The 15,194-nt window shown below is 30.1% G+C and overlaps 2 protein-coding genes across 3 annotated transcripts in view; one reads left to right on the plus strand and one right to left on the minus strand.

Annotated features, from left to right (window-relative positions):
* The window catches only part of LOC132928351 (ly6/PLAUR domain-containing protein 6B-like), a 60,477-nt gene extending 46,673 nt beyond the window's left edge, over positions 1–13,804 (minus strand). The window contains exon 1 of one of the 2 annotated variants that reach the window (XM_060992950.1): positions 13,481–13,804. The gene's annotated coding sequence lies outside the window, so the exon portion shown is untranslated. The remainder of the gene's footprint in view (positions 1–13,480) is intronic. The other variant, XM_060992952.1, reaches the window with a different exon arrangement.
* LOC132928350 (aminopeptidase N-like) lies at positions 853–9,015 on the plus strand. The gene is made up of 12 exons (XM_060992949.1): positions 853–1,448; positions 1,611–1,766; positions 4,346–4,633; positions 4,727–4,907; positions 5,008–5,246; positions 5,386–5,569; positions 5,780–5,978; positions 6,050–6,327; positions 6,445–6,629; positions 6,702–6,872; positions 7,412–7,640; positions 8,263–9,015. Exons 1-12 carry the CDS (start codon positions 985–987, stop codon positions 8,602–8,604), a joined length of 2,916 nt encoding a protein of 971 aa, XP_060848932.1. The 5' UTR covers positions 853–984; the 3' UTR covers positions 8,605–9,015.
* Positions 13,805–15,194: the final 1,390 nt, after the last annotated feature.

Genomic DNA, 15,194 nt, shown 5'->3' on the forward strand with positions numbered 1-15,194 from the left:
ACGATTTTAAGTATGTTTATATTTATTATCAAAATATCAAAACAATTTAGTAATTAAATGCATTTGGTAATATAGGGTACTTGAGCAAAAATATAATACGAATATGATTAATGGTTATCGATAAGTGAGTATAACAATTATTAAATAAGGTATTAACACAATATGACCATGGAAAATAAATATTAAAATATTTTTTCTGTGTATATTGACTCATTTTATCATACGGTTTTGTCTTTTATGCAGAACTACCCGCCCACTTACCCATACTTGTCATGCTGCAAGGACGAACCGTTGGTATTAGTGAATATCATCAACGCGTTCTTGTGGTTCGGAATTAAATTTGCCGTAACCGTATGTGTTGTCTCCGTCTTATTAACACATGACGTACCAAAATATATACATTAAATTGTTACAGTTTTATTTGATTAGCTATCACTTAATAAATTTATATTTTATGAAACTTAAATGTAAAAACATTAACTGTATACTTCAGTGGGTTCTTTTACAATATTTTAAATTTTAATAGAGTTATGAGCATTTTTAATTATTACTATTTTATACATACCCATAATTCGTTTAAAAATGAAAATATCGTAAAAATTCAACAAGAGAACACAATTAATAGTATTCTTACTTTTTGTAAGAACTTTTCTGTTCGATATTAAGATTCGGCAAGAACACAAAATTGGAACTGCTGAATGCCATTTTAATATGTCGTCCGTTTGTAAGACGGAGACCACACATACACACATACGAGTATGACGTCCTCTTAAAACACCGATATCGCACCATACTTGAAAAGATTAGATAAGAGAAGCCACTACACACGGCGACGAAACAACATTCGGGCGACGATGGTTTGTGTTCATATTCGTTCAGGCCGTGGCCAAGTCGTATCAGGAGTTTTTCTGCACAATATTCGTTACTGTCGTCATTACGTGTATTACGCAAAATCCGTCATAAACATTGTTGTGGCCGGTAATCATGTTCAAACTTGCCGGGATCCTATCAGCGGCGCTGCTGTGCGCCCTGGTTCGTGGGCAAGGAGACCCTGTTGCCGAGAAGATGGACGTGTTCCGGTTGCCAGAAAATACGAGTCCCGTTTCGTACGTTTTGTGGTTCGCTCCAAATTTGAGTGACTGGACGGTCACGGGCGTTGCTAACATAACGGTAAAAACGAAAAATAACACTCAATCGGTGACGTTAAACCTCAAAGATCTAAATGTGACTGACGTGTCGGTTTTTGACGTAACGAACTCAAGCTCCATCAGGAACATACCGGTCAAAGATAAAGTGCAATTAACTAAAAACGAACAGTTTGAAATTCAACTTGGAAAAACAATCTACAAGAATAGATTTTACCTCTTGACTATAAAATACGAAGCACAGATTCGGGACGACATGAGTGGTCTATACAAGAGCTCGTACATTGAAGACGGAGTGACCAAGTAAGCATCTTCAAATATTGCCGTCGTTGTTATTTGTATATTAAAAGCTCTAATTAGTTGACTTTTAAGAGGGAAAACCTTTTGAGTCACCCAAAAACGAACTCTAAAGGGGATTTTTTTTTTTTTTTGACTCACGACTATACTCAGTCTGTCTGCCAACAGGTGGTTGGCCGTGACGCAATTTGAACCGACGTACGCGAGGAGAGCGTTCCCGTGCTTCGATGAACCCAAATACAAGGTCCCGTTCAACATATCGGTGGTGGTACAAAAGAATTTGACGGCATTGTCGAATATGCCGATCCTGAAAACCAATATTGGGTAAGGAGCCTTTTAATGTTTGTCAAATGCGTATTTCATATATAATATTACAATGTATAAATGACAAACGAATTTAATACATGAACTTTCTACTACATTCAAGACGCATTTAATGTTTTGAGTTACAATTGAGAATAAAATTGTTTTTTTTTTTAAATGAACGTATCATAAATATGATCATATTAGTTTATAGTTTACCTATTTTAGTTATTTTTCGATTTGTTTTTAATACACTATAAAAAAATATCCTTAGGCGACTACCATTCTGTAGGTGAAAATTTAAATACTAATAAATTATTTTTAATCATTAATGAAATATTCAACAAAAATATTTTAAATACATTTTATTGCTCAAATATGTATTCTTTTCGATATTTTTAAAATTATTAGTTTTGTTTGAAAATAATCACTTGAGCACATACTTGAAAAATTAATACATCATATACGTGTGCATACCATAATATTACATTGCGGTTATAATTATTTATCATACTATACGGGACACTTAATTATTAGTTATTTGCAAGATAGGTAGAGGCCATATTGAAATGCAAAAGATACTTATGTGGTTTGCTCTAAAATCGGTGTGTTTTTCAAGTACACTATGAGTAATATATATATATGTATATGTATTGAACGAATATTATCTAACGAGTGCTTATAAGCTTATAATAATAATAATGCGATATTTAATTAATGTTGATTAATATTTTGTGTTTAGCTGAATTTATTGTTTTCATAAGGATTGATGTACTATATTATTTATATTACTTATAAAATGATTATGTTGCAGCTAACACACATTAAGAATAAAAATAGACATTTAGTCCCGCCCCTTTAAGCAAACAGCAAAAAATAACAAACTGTATAATCTAATACAATTTAATGCACTTATTACGTATTATTGTAGGTTATAATAATTATATAATAATTTATAATTTACTAATTTACTATAAAATTTAAAACCATAAAGTTTTATGACTTCTATGGTTTTACTTTAACTATAGCTCACGTACAGATCATTCATGATACTTATATTTAAAATATAATATTATCGAATATTTTATTTCTCTATACGCAAGTGCCCAGCGATAGCAAATGTTGTATTTTAATATAATATGTTACGTACTTCTAAACAATACGTTTAAAATTTTTATCCATTTTTAATGATTTCCAAAATTGAAAGTATATACGGGTTATAGGTAAACTCTTACTGAACCTATCTTATAAAAAATATTTTTATTACTTAATATTTTATTTACTGAAAATTATGATATTGAAATATAAATGTGATAAAAAAGATAACTTTTTAAAACGTGTGATTACCAAATAAAAAAAAATAGTCACTTCTTCCACTTTATAATAAAAAATAATCAGTAATATTTACTATATAATATGACAGGGGTGGCGAATCTACAGCACGCGTGTCAAAGGTGGCACGTTGCTTAAATTTCAATAGTACAGAAAAAATTGAAATTATTAAAAATTATGCTATTTATAACATTTTGGTACTAATTAATTAAAAGAGACACATAATATACGTTTAAAAAAATATAATTACAAAACATGTGTAATTAATAAAATAATTTGATAAATCTGTAACTTTTTTTTAATCGTTAGAAAATATAATTTTTGTTGGGAACGTGAAAATATTTAAGACCTTGATTGGGCATTTGACCCAAAAAAGGTTCGCCACCTCTGGTATATGATATATATTTAGTTAAGAAGTTAATTTATAAATTATAATGACTTGGTAGTGGTTGGTTAAAGATTCCCCGTAACACTTGCATACAAACCTCTAACAATGTAGTTGCGCCATTGATTACATCTAGAGTGAGTTCAGAAAAAAAAAACGTTTTCACGTTATAATCGCCAATCAAATATATTTATGAACCCATATTAATTGATACCCATTGTCATTCATTGAAACAAGGTATACATTAGATTGAGTATAATGATTTTAATTAACACTCTTGATAAAGATATTCTTTTATGTGACTCATTATTTTACGTAATTATTAAACACTATAACTAGCAATTAATTGTATATAAAAATGTATGCACAAATAAATTGACTTTTAAAATCTTCATACTGTCGTAAGAATTGGGTCAAATAATTTTTAGGTACTCAAAATGTTATATCTGCAAAACTTTTTTGATAAATATAGAGGCACTAGTATATTATCAGGATTATATTATATAAATCAGTATTGAGTGTCGTAAAATATTACTGAATAATACCGACAATTGTGAATTTATGTTATAATTAAAGTATTGTAATTTTAATACGATTTACGTTGTTCGGTTAGCCTTAAAAGTTAAAAAGCTTTTTATATAACATAACAAAAATATAAATTGAAAAAAAATACGTTGTATTTGCATGTAATATTTGTACTTATACTTATCTGTTAGGAGATTTAGTTGAAAATTATGATATTGCTATAATATACGAATGTGTATAAAAATATGTTTTGTTGGATAAGATAACATATTTGAATTAATACTTTAAGCAGTAAATGTTTTTTAATTTAATTGTAGTTGTTTTTATAAAAAATTAAATTACGATAATTTGAATTTAGTCCAAACAACAACACGGTGTACTTCAGTGAAACTCCGCCGATGTCTACTTACTTGGTGGCTATTTACGTGGGTGAATTCGTGCCAGACAAAATTGATTCAAAAATAACAGTTTACACACATAAGGAAATGAAAGAGCAAACTGAATATATAGCAACCGAAGCCCCAAAACACCTCAAAGTACTGGAGGAATACACGGCCATCGATTACATGCTTCCCAAAATGGATCTGTTAGCGATTCCCGACTTCAAGGCCGGAGCGATGGAAAATTGGGGACTTAACACTTACCGGTAAAATACAGTTAAATCGAAAACGGCGAAGGCGCTTATCAGTTCGTCCCGTTATCGTTAAATAAATTTTAACTGTGTCGTGTTTTTACACAGAGAGAGCTATCTGCTGCTGTCAAATGATTCGAAAACAAGAATGAAAATCCGGGCGTCAGAAGTTGTGCAACACGAGTTCACCCATCAATGGTTCGGTGACCTGGTCACTTGCAAATGGTGGGACTATTTGTGGCTGAACGAGGGTTTCGCACGATACTTCCAATATTTAGCCACCGGCATGGTAATTTACAATAATTAATATATGGTTCATAATTCCGTTCGTATGGTTTGTGTTTTAAAATGAAATGTTCAAATTCCGTTTGACATTATTATTGGTATAGGTGAGGACCAGTTGGTCGATGGAAGAACTGTTCGTGGTCGAAGCGTTTCAGAGTTCATTAGCATACGACCAGACACCCAGACATCCAATAACCGCGTCTGTAAACACACCCGAAGAGATTGAAAACGTATTTGATACCATATCGTATAGTAAGGCGGCGTCGGTTCTGAGAATGTTGAAGTACTTGGTGACTGAAGATCTATTTAAATTATCCCTTCAACGTTATTTGAAAGATTTCAGGTGAATATTGTATACAGTTTAACGTCAGCACCCACTTTTTGGATAAAAAAAAATGTAGTTTCGCATTTTATTGTTATACATTTATAATTAACTGCATTATTTGAAAAAAAAAATAATAATTTTTGAATTATATTTATAGTCAAAACGCAGCAGAGCCTACAGATCTATATACGTCATTCGACTATGTTCTAGCCGATCATGAATATGAAATTGGAAATGGTTTGTCAGTCGATGAATTCATGTCAAATTGGACGTTACAATCGGGATATCCGGTTCTAAGTATCACGAGAAATGCAACTGCAAATACATTTTTAGCGACTCAAGTAATAAAATAAAAATCAATATATTATTTCATAGTTTTAATTATTTAAATAATTTTAAAATTAGTTTAAATACATAGATTGTATTTCAATACCACAGTAGTAATATGTTTTGTTCATACAAAACTACCCCGTAAATATTATAACGCCATAATATCGTATTCATTTGTAGAAAAGTTTTGTAATTGTATTTGTTTTTTGTGTTTTATTTAGAGCCAATTTTACGTTAACAAGACCAGTGGAATCATTAACGAAACGGCGGCATGGCACATTGGTCTCACGTACACAACCAATTCGAGCAAAAATTTCAGTTACGTTCAACCGTCCGTTTGGACGAACCAAAAATCGGCGTCCACCGTTATACCGGCCCCCAGAGATATAGATTGGTACATATTCAACATACAATCAATTGGTAAGTGTTGTGGTGTGACACGTTCAGAACCGAATAATAATTGATATTAAAACGACGGGTCTGCCGATCAGGCTTGTACAGGGTAAACTACGATGCCGACAACTGGATGGCGCTGATAAAGCAGCTGAACAAAACGCCCACCGATATACACGTACTCAATCGCGCTCAGCTAATAGACGACGCGTTCAATTTGGCGAGGTCTGGTCAATTAGACTATTCAGTTCCGTTGCACTTGTCCAAATATCTGAATAATGAAAACAACACTACGCCGTGGTATTCGGCGATGAACGGTTTCGCGTACTTGTTAGAGCGCATGCCCCGCAGCGACAAAGGATACGCGGACTTTAAGGTACGCACATAATATATTTTGATCCACTCGATAAACTGCAGACTTCGTGCAATGATAACGGATTAGTAACGAATAGAAGTAAAATAATAATAATAATTTTGGATTTTTCGCGTTCAGTCTCACGTCAGTAGCTTGGCCGGGAACATATACAGGAAGCTAGAAAGTCTCGTGTCGAACAATAATGCCGAGTATAAAGTGTTGAGTGCTTGGGAAACGTTCTCCAAGTGGGCGTGCAGGTTGGAGAACAAATACTGTACGAAGAAGGCACAGGAATACTTCAACAAATGGCAAGCAGGAGAGAAGTCAGTAACTATATATTATACTAAAGCACTTTGATCATCCGAATACCTAACCTAAATTATTGTACCGTACAGAATACCTGCCGATATCAAGGACGCGGCGTTCTGTGTCGGAGTGAAGAACAGCAACGGTTCATTGGTATTTAACAACATGTTTACATTGTACAGAAACACAAAGTCAATCTCGGAAAAATCTTCCGCTGAGTTCGCTTTAGGATGTTCTACTAACAGGACACATTTATCTGAGTACGTTATTTACTTATTGCCGTCAATATTATTACCTTTGGGTGACAAAAAAAGTAACGCTTTAAACTGTCTGTCTCAATATAGTGCTCCCTTTTGTATAAATAACTTTGAGTGACGTTTTACAATGATTTGTTACATCTATAATATACACGTATTACGTGTCAAATTTACTTTTGATACGTCTGACTGTGCATTCGTTGTCAATATTAGATTTTATAGAACAATATTGACGTACATTATAATGAAAAATTAGTATAATATACTTGATGTTAATTATTCATATATTATTTCACGTTTAAAATTAAAAAATATGTATAATATTATACTATATTATTATTTTATTTTTATATTTATTAAATTTATTATGATATATTAACTACATTTACAGTTTTTATATAGGAGTAGCAATCATATATCGAGTTAGTTATACGAGTTAACTTTAATTGTGTTCCGTATCATCATTTCAACATTATCAATTATTGAATCCTTCATTATATCTACGTAAGTAGTTAATTCTGAGTGATTATATTTGATTTCAGGTTTATAAATCATATTCTAGATGGACCCGAAGGACCGATCAAGGAAAACGACATTAAATCTGTCGTGTCTTCAATATCAACGACTCCACTGGGTCTTGATGTGTTATACGAATTTTTGTCGACCAACATAAACAAAACTTTGGATCAGCTATCCAGTGGCGAAGAAATTGTTACATATATTTATTCCACCCTTGCTTCCAAGATAACAAACAACACTGAGATCGAAAATGTGAGTCTTGAAAATCATAGTAAAACCGTATAAGATAAACATAAGCACTGAAATATTATGCACCACTAACTGGTTTGTATTAATAACAGACAAACTTATCAATGTTATATTATTATTAAATAGAAATCTATATATATATATATGAGCGGGTTTTACACAGATTTAATGTAAATAGCCTGATTGCTATTAAGAAAACTTAGTTGTATTACAGTGTTATGTCTTATATATCTGTCCCGAATTATTTAGTTTTATTTAATGTTCACTTTTTAAGTATCTTGAGACGGCCCATCCTACATGATGGTTTCGGTAATAGGTAAGCGGATGTGACAAAATATTGATCAATGAGTAATTAAAATTCTAAGTAGTTAGGTATCTAGTTATTTATTTTTTTAATAGTTTGGCATATATTGTAACATAGGTAAATACAAAATGGGTATAATAAATTAATAAATTAAACAGAAAATAGTTAAATTAATAATCTTGATATGTGAGATGCGACTTATCCATGTTATACTAAATATACTTATACCAAATCTGAATTGGTAGTTATGCATAAAATATAGATATCATAATTACAATCCGAGGCAATAGAAATCTGTTAATTATTTAATTATACTTTTAGATAAAAAAATTAAAAAACAATTCAACACTTCAAGATTCAATAAAATCGTCGTTTGAAGAATCATACAAAAAGGTCGACCATAATTTAGCATGGTTTGATAGTTATTCTGTTGGAATTAGCCAATGGTCGGTGCAATACGGAGAGAAAGAAAAAGAAGAAGAGGAAATGGCCACAACAAAACCCACGACGGGCGCTCCAGCTGATACTACTATTTCTCCTGTAACGGGTCAACAACCAACTACTACTTCAAAACCGTCCAGTGCAACTTCGAATACGTACAGCAGTCTCGTGATTTTACAACTTACAGTCTTAACAGTATTGATTAAAACTTTAATTTTGTAAAATTGAATGATAAGATCCTAATTTACAATTTAATTGTATTAATATTGTATTACAAATTACAAAAATTATATTTATAATAATTATAATTATTTTTTAAATATGACGTCATGATGAACATATATGTTCAGTCACTAAGATTTTATTAAATAAATGTGATAGCCGATAAATATTAACTTATGAAGTCTTAAAACGTTTTCGTATATTATTAAATTTTACTATACTTACTTAATGTCATTTTTAAAATATTTAAATTGATTTTAAGCTATTGTCTATTTATAGTTGATATTGTGTATTATTAATAGTAAAATATATTACTATAGTATAGTTTATAGTAATATAATGATATATATTATGATCATATACAATTAATAAAGACTGACAGCCGTCTCCGCTCAGGATTGTTTTTTCGTATGCAATGATTTATCATTCAATCCAATTTTTAAACATACATTACTGCAGTAATATTGTTGTTCTATGACTTTATTTGATTAGGTACATATAATAATAAATATAAGATATAACTACTATCTGTGTTTGACCATCCAAGATTTTAATTAATTATAATTTTTATATTCAATATGTATTTTTAACTAAAAAACATTACAATTAATAATGGTTTTTGTCATGTATAGTATAAACTCTTACACAGTTCGATTGAAAAAAAATCTCGGAGTATACTTGAAACTAGACATAATATTATTTATAAAAGCTATAAAATGGATTTAGTTGATGGGGATGGAAGATATATACGCAGTTGAAGAATGACAAAAACGGTATTCGTCTCGCGTTTGATGGAAAGTTTTTCAGCCTTTATGGATATCTATAACGGGCTGACCATGACTATAAAGGTAATTTTATGTTACATGACACAATAATATTATACGTAGAATATTTTTAACGGTCGGCTGTTTTAGTGTAAATCACCCCATTTCTGAATAATGATTACTTATAATTAATAGAATTTATATTTAAAGATAAGATTAAAATAAATAATTTACAACACATATTTATTATTTATATTTCCATAAAATTAATTATGTTCTTTCAAATTAAAATTCACTATTATATGTTAAATTGACTAGGCAAATTTATTGGAAAAACTCAATTCGTTTCAAAAATAATTTTTTTTTAAACGGTATACGTATGTACTTTATAAAGCAAAAGCATTTTGGATAACATGCCTATAATATCGAAGACACAATCAATTTTATTCGACAGCAGTTTTTCAAAACTATGGGTATTCATTTTAGTTGTATGATATTTAAAATAATTTTAATGTAATTGAAATATAGCTATCCAATAGAATATTATAATACTAAGAATACATTTTATAATTTAAAATATTAATAAATGGTAATGATAATTTTAGTTATTTTAATAAAGTCTTTTTAAAATTAATATTACAATTAATCTAATTAATACTCAATATTATGATTTTTAATCTGTGTAAAGCAATTTAAATTTTTGAATATGATACTTACATCACGGCGGTGAAGTTATGAAAAAAAAAACGTTAAAAACAGTAACCTTGTCCATGAAATACAATATTAAATGTAAATCAAATAACTATAGTTAATATTTTTATTCAATTTTATCGGTTTTATAAACAACTAAAGTTTTGTATTTAGAGTTTTCTGTTTATATTTTTTATACGCATTTTATAAAACATGAATAGATCATAAAGATTCCATGAAATCACAACACTATGGCATAGTAACTATTTTATTAATTTCAGTATAAATTAGGGTAAAATAAAATGAGCATTGTCTATTTAATGAAATATTAATTTTGATTATTGAAGATAACTAGAGATTATTTTTCGTAGAAAAATATTTAACTTGTTATATTTACGACAACGGTTTAAGTACGATTTAGATATAAAAATTCATGTGGGTGTCTTTTTTATGAAATGAAAATCGGATTAGTGAATAGAGTTACAGCTGAGTGTTACAAAAAAAAAAAAAACGGTTCATTGACGTACTGATTATGTCACATTGACATGTATAAATAGCGCCTAGTAAGCTGTCAAATTAAAATTGTGTTTTCCTTTGAGTGGTGTGCATTGTGCATGTTATATTTAAGTCAAGTATATTATAGTGTATATTTTTTATGCCAAAAAATAAAAATTAATACATTCATTTAACACATTTTTTCGTATAATATCCATTCATAATTGATTTTATTTTGTGTTAGTTAAATACTTAAATGTATGTGCTTCGGTAATAAATTAATAATCATACGGCGTTATGTGTAGGCTAAATAGGTACACCACAGTCGTGTGGCCGGATTCCCAGTACCTTGCGTAACATTATGTAGGTATAATAAAAATACGCAACGTTATCAATGTTATAATATTCAATATTATTATGATCATACGCTGTTGTGGATGTGCACTGGATACGTAAGTCAGATTTTCTGTATTTTAAAAGTTTATGGTTTGACAAAATACAAAATGTGTGCTTTGAACGATTAAGTATACGTTGAATAAAATTAATATAATATAATATTATATTATATTTTAGTAATTTTTGCAATTGAGTAGATTATTGGTAATGAAATAATTACAACATTTTTGAAGATCGTATATTATTTAAATTACGGTTAATAGTTATACAGTTATTTATAAAATACATTTATTGAAATATTTAAAATAATATAAAATGTATTTAGCATTTTATAATTTATGATGGACTTTATCATTATAACATAATATTTATAATAACTACTACTAGCTTATAACTTCTTTTGGCCAAGCTTCTAGTCTTTATAAATGTTCCAAAAACTAATAAATTAAGATCGTACAAGGGATTTGTAGTAAATCAATACTTTCAAAAGCAGCTATATTCCTGATTTATATTGTGTACATTAAAAAAATGTCCTTGTGCATTCATCAAATTCTAAAGACATTTTTTTCTGTTGTTTTATTAAAAAAAAAAAAAATGAATGGTGTTTCTATAATTTAGAGATTTTCAGAATTCTCCTATATTCCTTAAAAGTTCAAAAATAATTGCCATTAAATTGAACAGATAAGATATACCTATTGGCTATTGTAAATAAAAACTTTGTAAACCTGTTGGATGATAAAATTAAATCAAGCTGTAACTTCAAATTAATTACATTATTATTTATCAGTAATCGTGATTAGTTAATTTATGTTCATTATTGTCATTTTAGAATTATCAAATTATCAATTTATTAAAATTTAAATAATACCATTGAAATAAGGATGGTATATGTTTGACAGCGTATGATAAAAAAAATATTTAAATTATAATATATTTTTGAGTAACATAGAAAATAAGAATTGTAATATGTTTAAAAGCATATGAGGAAAAAATGTTTTTATGATATTATTAAGTATTGTAATAAATTTTTTTCGTAGTAAACTATCATCTGTCCCCATAAAAATAGCTTTAAGCTTGTTTTTGGATATGGAAGGAGATGTACAAAATACTTATACGAAAATAATATATTCATAATTGAATTTGTAATAATAATATATTTATATTGTAAACTTTTATTTTTATTATTTTTTAATATATTAATCGAAATTATTTCGTTTTTATACAATTAATTTATACAACCATAAAAATAAAAAAAAACTTTACTGTTTATTTATTTCAATTAGACAATATAATATAAATTATTGTTGGTTCTTCTCGATGTATCGTGATTTTAATATAAGTTTGAAAAATAGTAATCTTAAAATAAAATATGAGCAGTGTGTGTACGTATTTAAAATTGTATATTATGTTTGATCGAATTTAGGTATTTTTTTTTATGTGTTTTTATGTACAACTATTTCACGCGAAAGCTACACACAGCGACATGAAATCTTAGCAAACTGGATTTAACATAAAGGAATATAATAATAATTTTTCTAAGCGTTTACACAATAAGATTCAGTGCACTTAACAACGATTATATCCCGACTTTGTGAAATTAAAAAAAAAAAAAAAAAAAAAAAACAATTAATTATTTAAAAAATGTAATAATCCATTCTGTCGTTGGGAAAGAAAAATACTCGACAATGTAGGACACGATTATGCTATTATTATTTATTATTGTTGTCACGAAACGTGAACAATATATTATTATAATATTTATGTATTATTACCTATGTATCATAACACAATTAGTGCGCTGCAATATTGTAAAATGTATTTCATATTCGCGGTACGGCGAATATTCGTTAAGGTGTTTAATTACACGATATTGCAAATATAACACTAACAGAGGTGGGTTTAAAACCATCGGCGGAATGGGGGGGGCGAGGAGGGGCGACCATTTGTGAAACTCAAATTCCATTTGCATATATCGGAGAAAGTGCGGCGGCGTATCCCTATATACGCGTAATAATAATAATAATAATATTATTATGTATTATACACGTGTGCACGCGTTTCGTCGATATTTGATAAGCCGCTGCTATGTTATACGCATATATTACAGAGGTACACCGTACCAAACATTATCGGTGACGACGTCCCGTTTATGTTTATCCAACATAAACACATCGGTTATAATAACTGATGAGCCACTATAATAGGTGCTGCGAGTAAGTATTACGATCATTATCACTCACCTGTATAGCAAAACACGCGTCGACTAGGTGTAACAATAATATTATTAACATTATGATAAGTGCGTGACTTCAATTATTGCGATGTCGAGCACTCGTATACACACAACGATATCGTAATTCAAGTGATATAAAACAATAAACAATAATGCGCATAGGAATTTAATTCAATTCGTGTGGTTGTTTTGGAGTGTGTAATTGGTATTATTATTATCATCTCATTTATTTTTTTTTTCAATAAGTACTATAAAACGTGCCAATACTGTATAATAATTTTGTGATTGTTATACTCACTGTTTTGTTGATTTTTGTGAGGCCGTCGATGTTTCCGGTCGGACGACGACAATACACGCGACCGCTGCGACGGACGGCGAAATAACAATTTTGATAAATACTACGACAGATCGCGGTCCACCGTATATATTAGCATAGATAGGATTTTCGTCACGATTCCCGCAAATTTATCGCCATACACGCTCGTGTGCGTATAATATTATAATTATAAATTATATACTTACGCTCAAGTATTGTACCACTCCAGCGGGTGGGCGAACGCGGTGGTTGTAACGCACTGCAGGACCGCTTTGACGCGGACGTGGTCGGCGACTGCGATGTACGGAGCCCTGGAAAAGCGAGAAATTTACCGCTACACCCCTCGCTAGCCATCCGCGACGCAACCCCCCTCGGTGCGCCACGGTCACCCTCTACCGCCAACCGCCACCGCGCCATGAACCTATCTACCACGGCCGCACCTCATCACCACTCGTTTTGGTTTTCCGCCACTGCCACCGCCGCCGTCACTCCGCCAACCAACTGCTCCACAGACCACATCCTTTCCCGTACACACACACACACACACACACACACACACACACACAGACACACATCCACACGCAGATATAATACGCACGTGATCCGAATGTTTTTTGGGTCAAACCGATCTTTTAAGCCTATAGCAGAAGATAAATTGAGACGAGATTAGCTGTCATCTCTTATACTCTGCAGCGGTTTCGAAATTGTTTTATTATTATTTATTTATTATTATTATTTTTAAGAGAAACTACGGAGCAACGCAAATATTGAAAAGTTAAACTTCAGCTGTCTCGGTCCGCCCAATATATCCATCGCCGTCACCATCACCACCTTGATACCAAATATTAACTTGTCCGGAAAATCCTATACATCAAAAACTTTCATTTTCTTGCGTCCACCTTATCCTTCCGCCTCTGTTTTGGCTGTGAGCACTACATTTCCCGGAAATATTTGTTACGTGATATCATTTATTATTTAAATGTTGATCTTCCGTTAAAATTCTCCGTGGTGTTGTTTCCAAATATTATGAATTAAGTGTACAAAATATAACATTGTAAAATAAAAAAAAAGTTTATTATCCGTTTGAGAAAATGTGCAGTTTAAGATTTGGATGAGGGGAAAGAAACCATTTGTTACAATAATGTGGCTTTTTTCGAAAAACACTTTGTATAGATAATAAAATACTTCAAAACTTTTATGTAGTGTACATAATACATTAAATTGGAAATTAGATTTAGATCGCATTCAAAACACTTCATAATAAAAAAAATAATTTTTATTTGTTACTTACTCAATCTTAATATTTTAGTAACGTATCATTATTATTTATTAATTTAAAAAAATATATCAGTATTCAAAACTGTGTGGAAATATTAAAATATAAAAATTAGTAATGCTTAGGAAACTAAGTTCATCTAGGTGCAGCAATTGTTTGGACGCATTGATTTAAACTGTAAAATAATAATTATATAACGCTATTCAGCAACGAGACGAAGTACCAAACACAATTTCTGTATCCTGTCCGATTTTATAATTTATGACTATAGAGAAATCCAATGGTTTTATACGATCATTACAGTGAAGGATAGTATTTGAGGATGGGTAGAGATGCTCTATATTATGGTAATATGCATATTATTTTTTTAGGAGAAATATCATAAATATCTTTAGTTGGCAATTTTCAAAATACAGCGAA

The sequence above is a fragment of the Rhopalosiphum padi genome, chromosome 4 (genome assembly GCF_020882245.1).
Source record: "Rhopalosiphum padi isolate XX-2018 chromosome 4, ASM2088224v1, whole genome shotgun sequence".
Classification (NCBI taxonomy): Eukaryota; Metazoa; Arthropoda; class Insecta; order Hemiptera; family Aphididae; genus Rhopalosiphum; species Rhopalosiphum padi.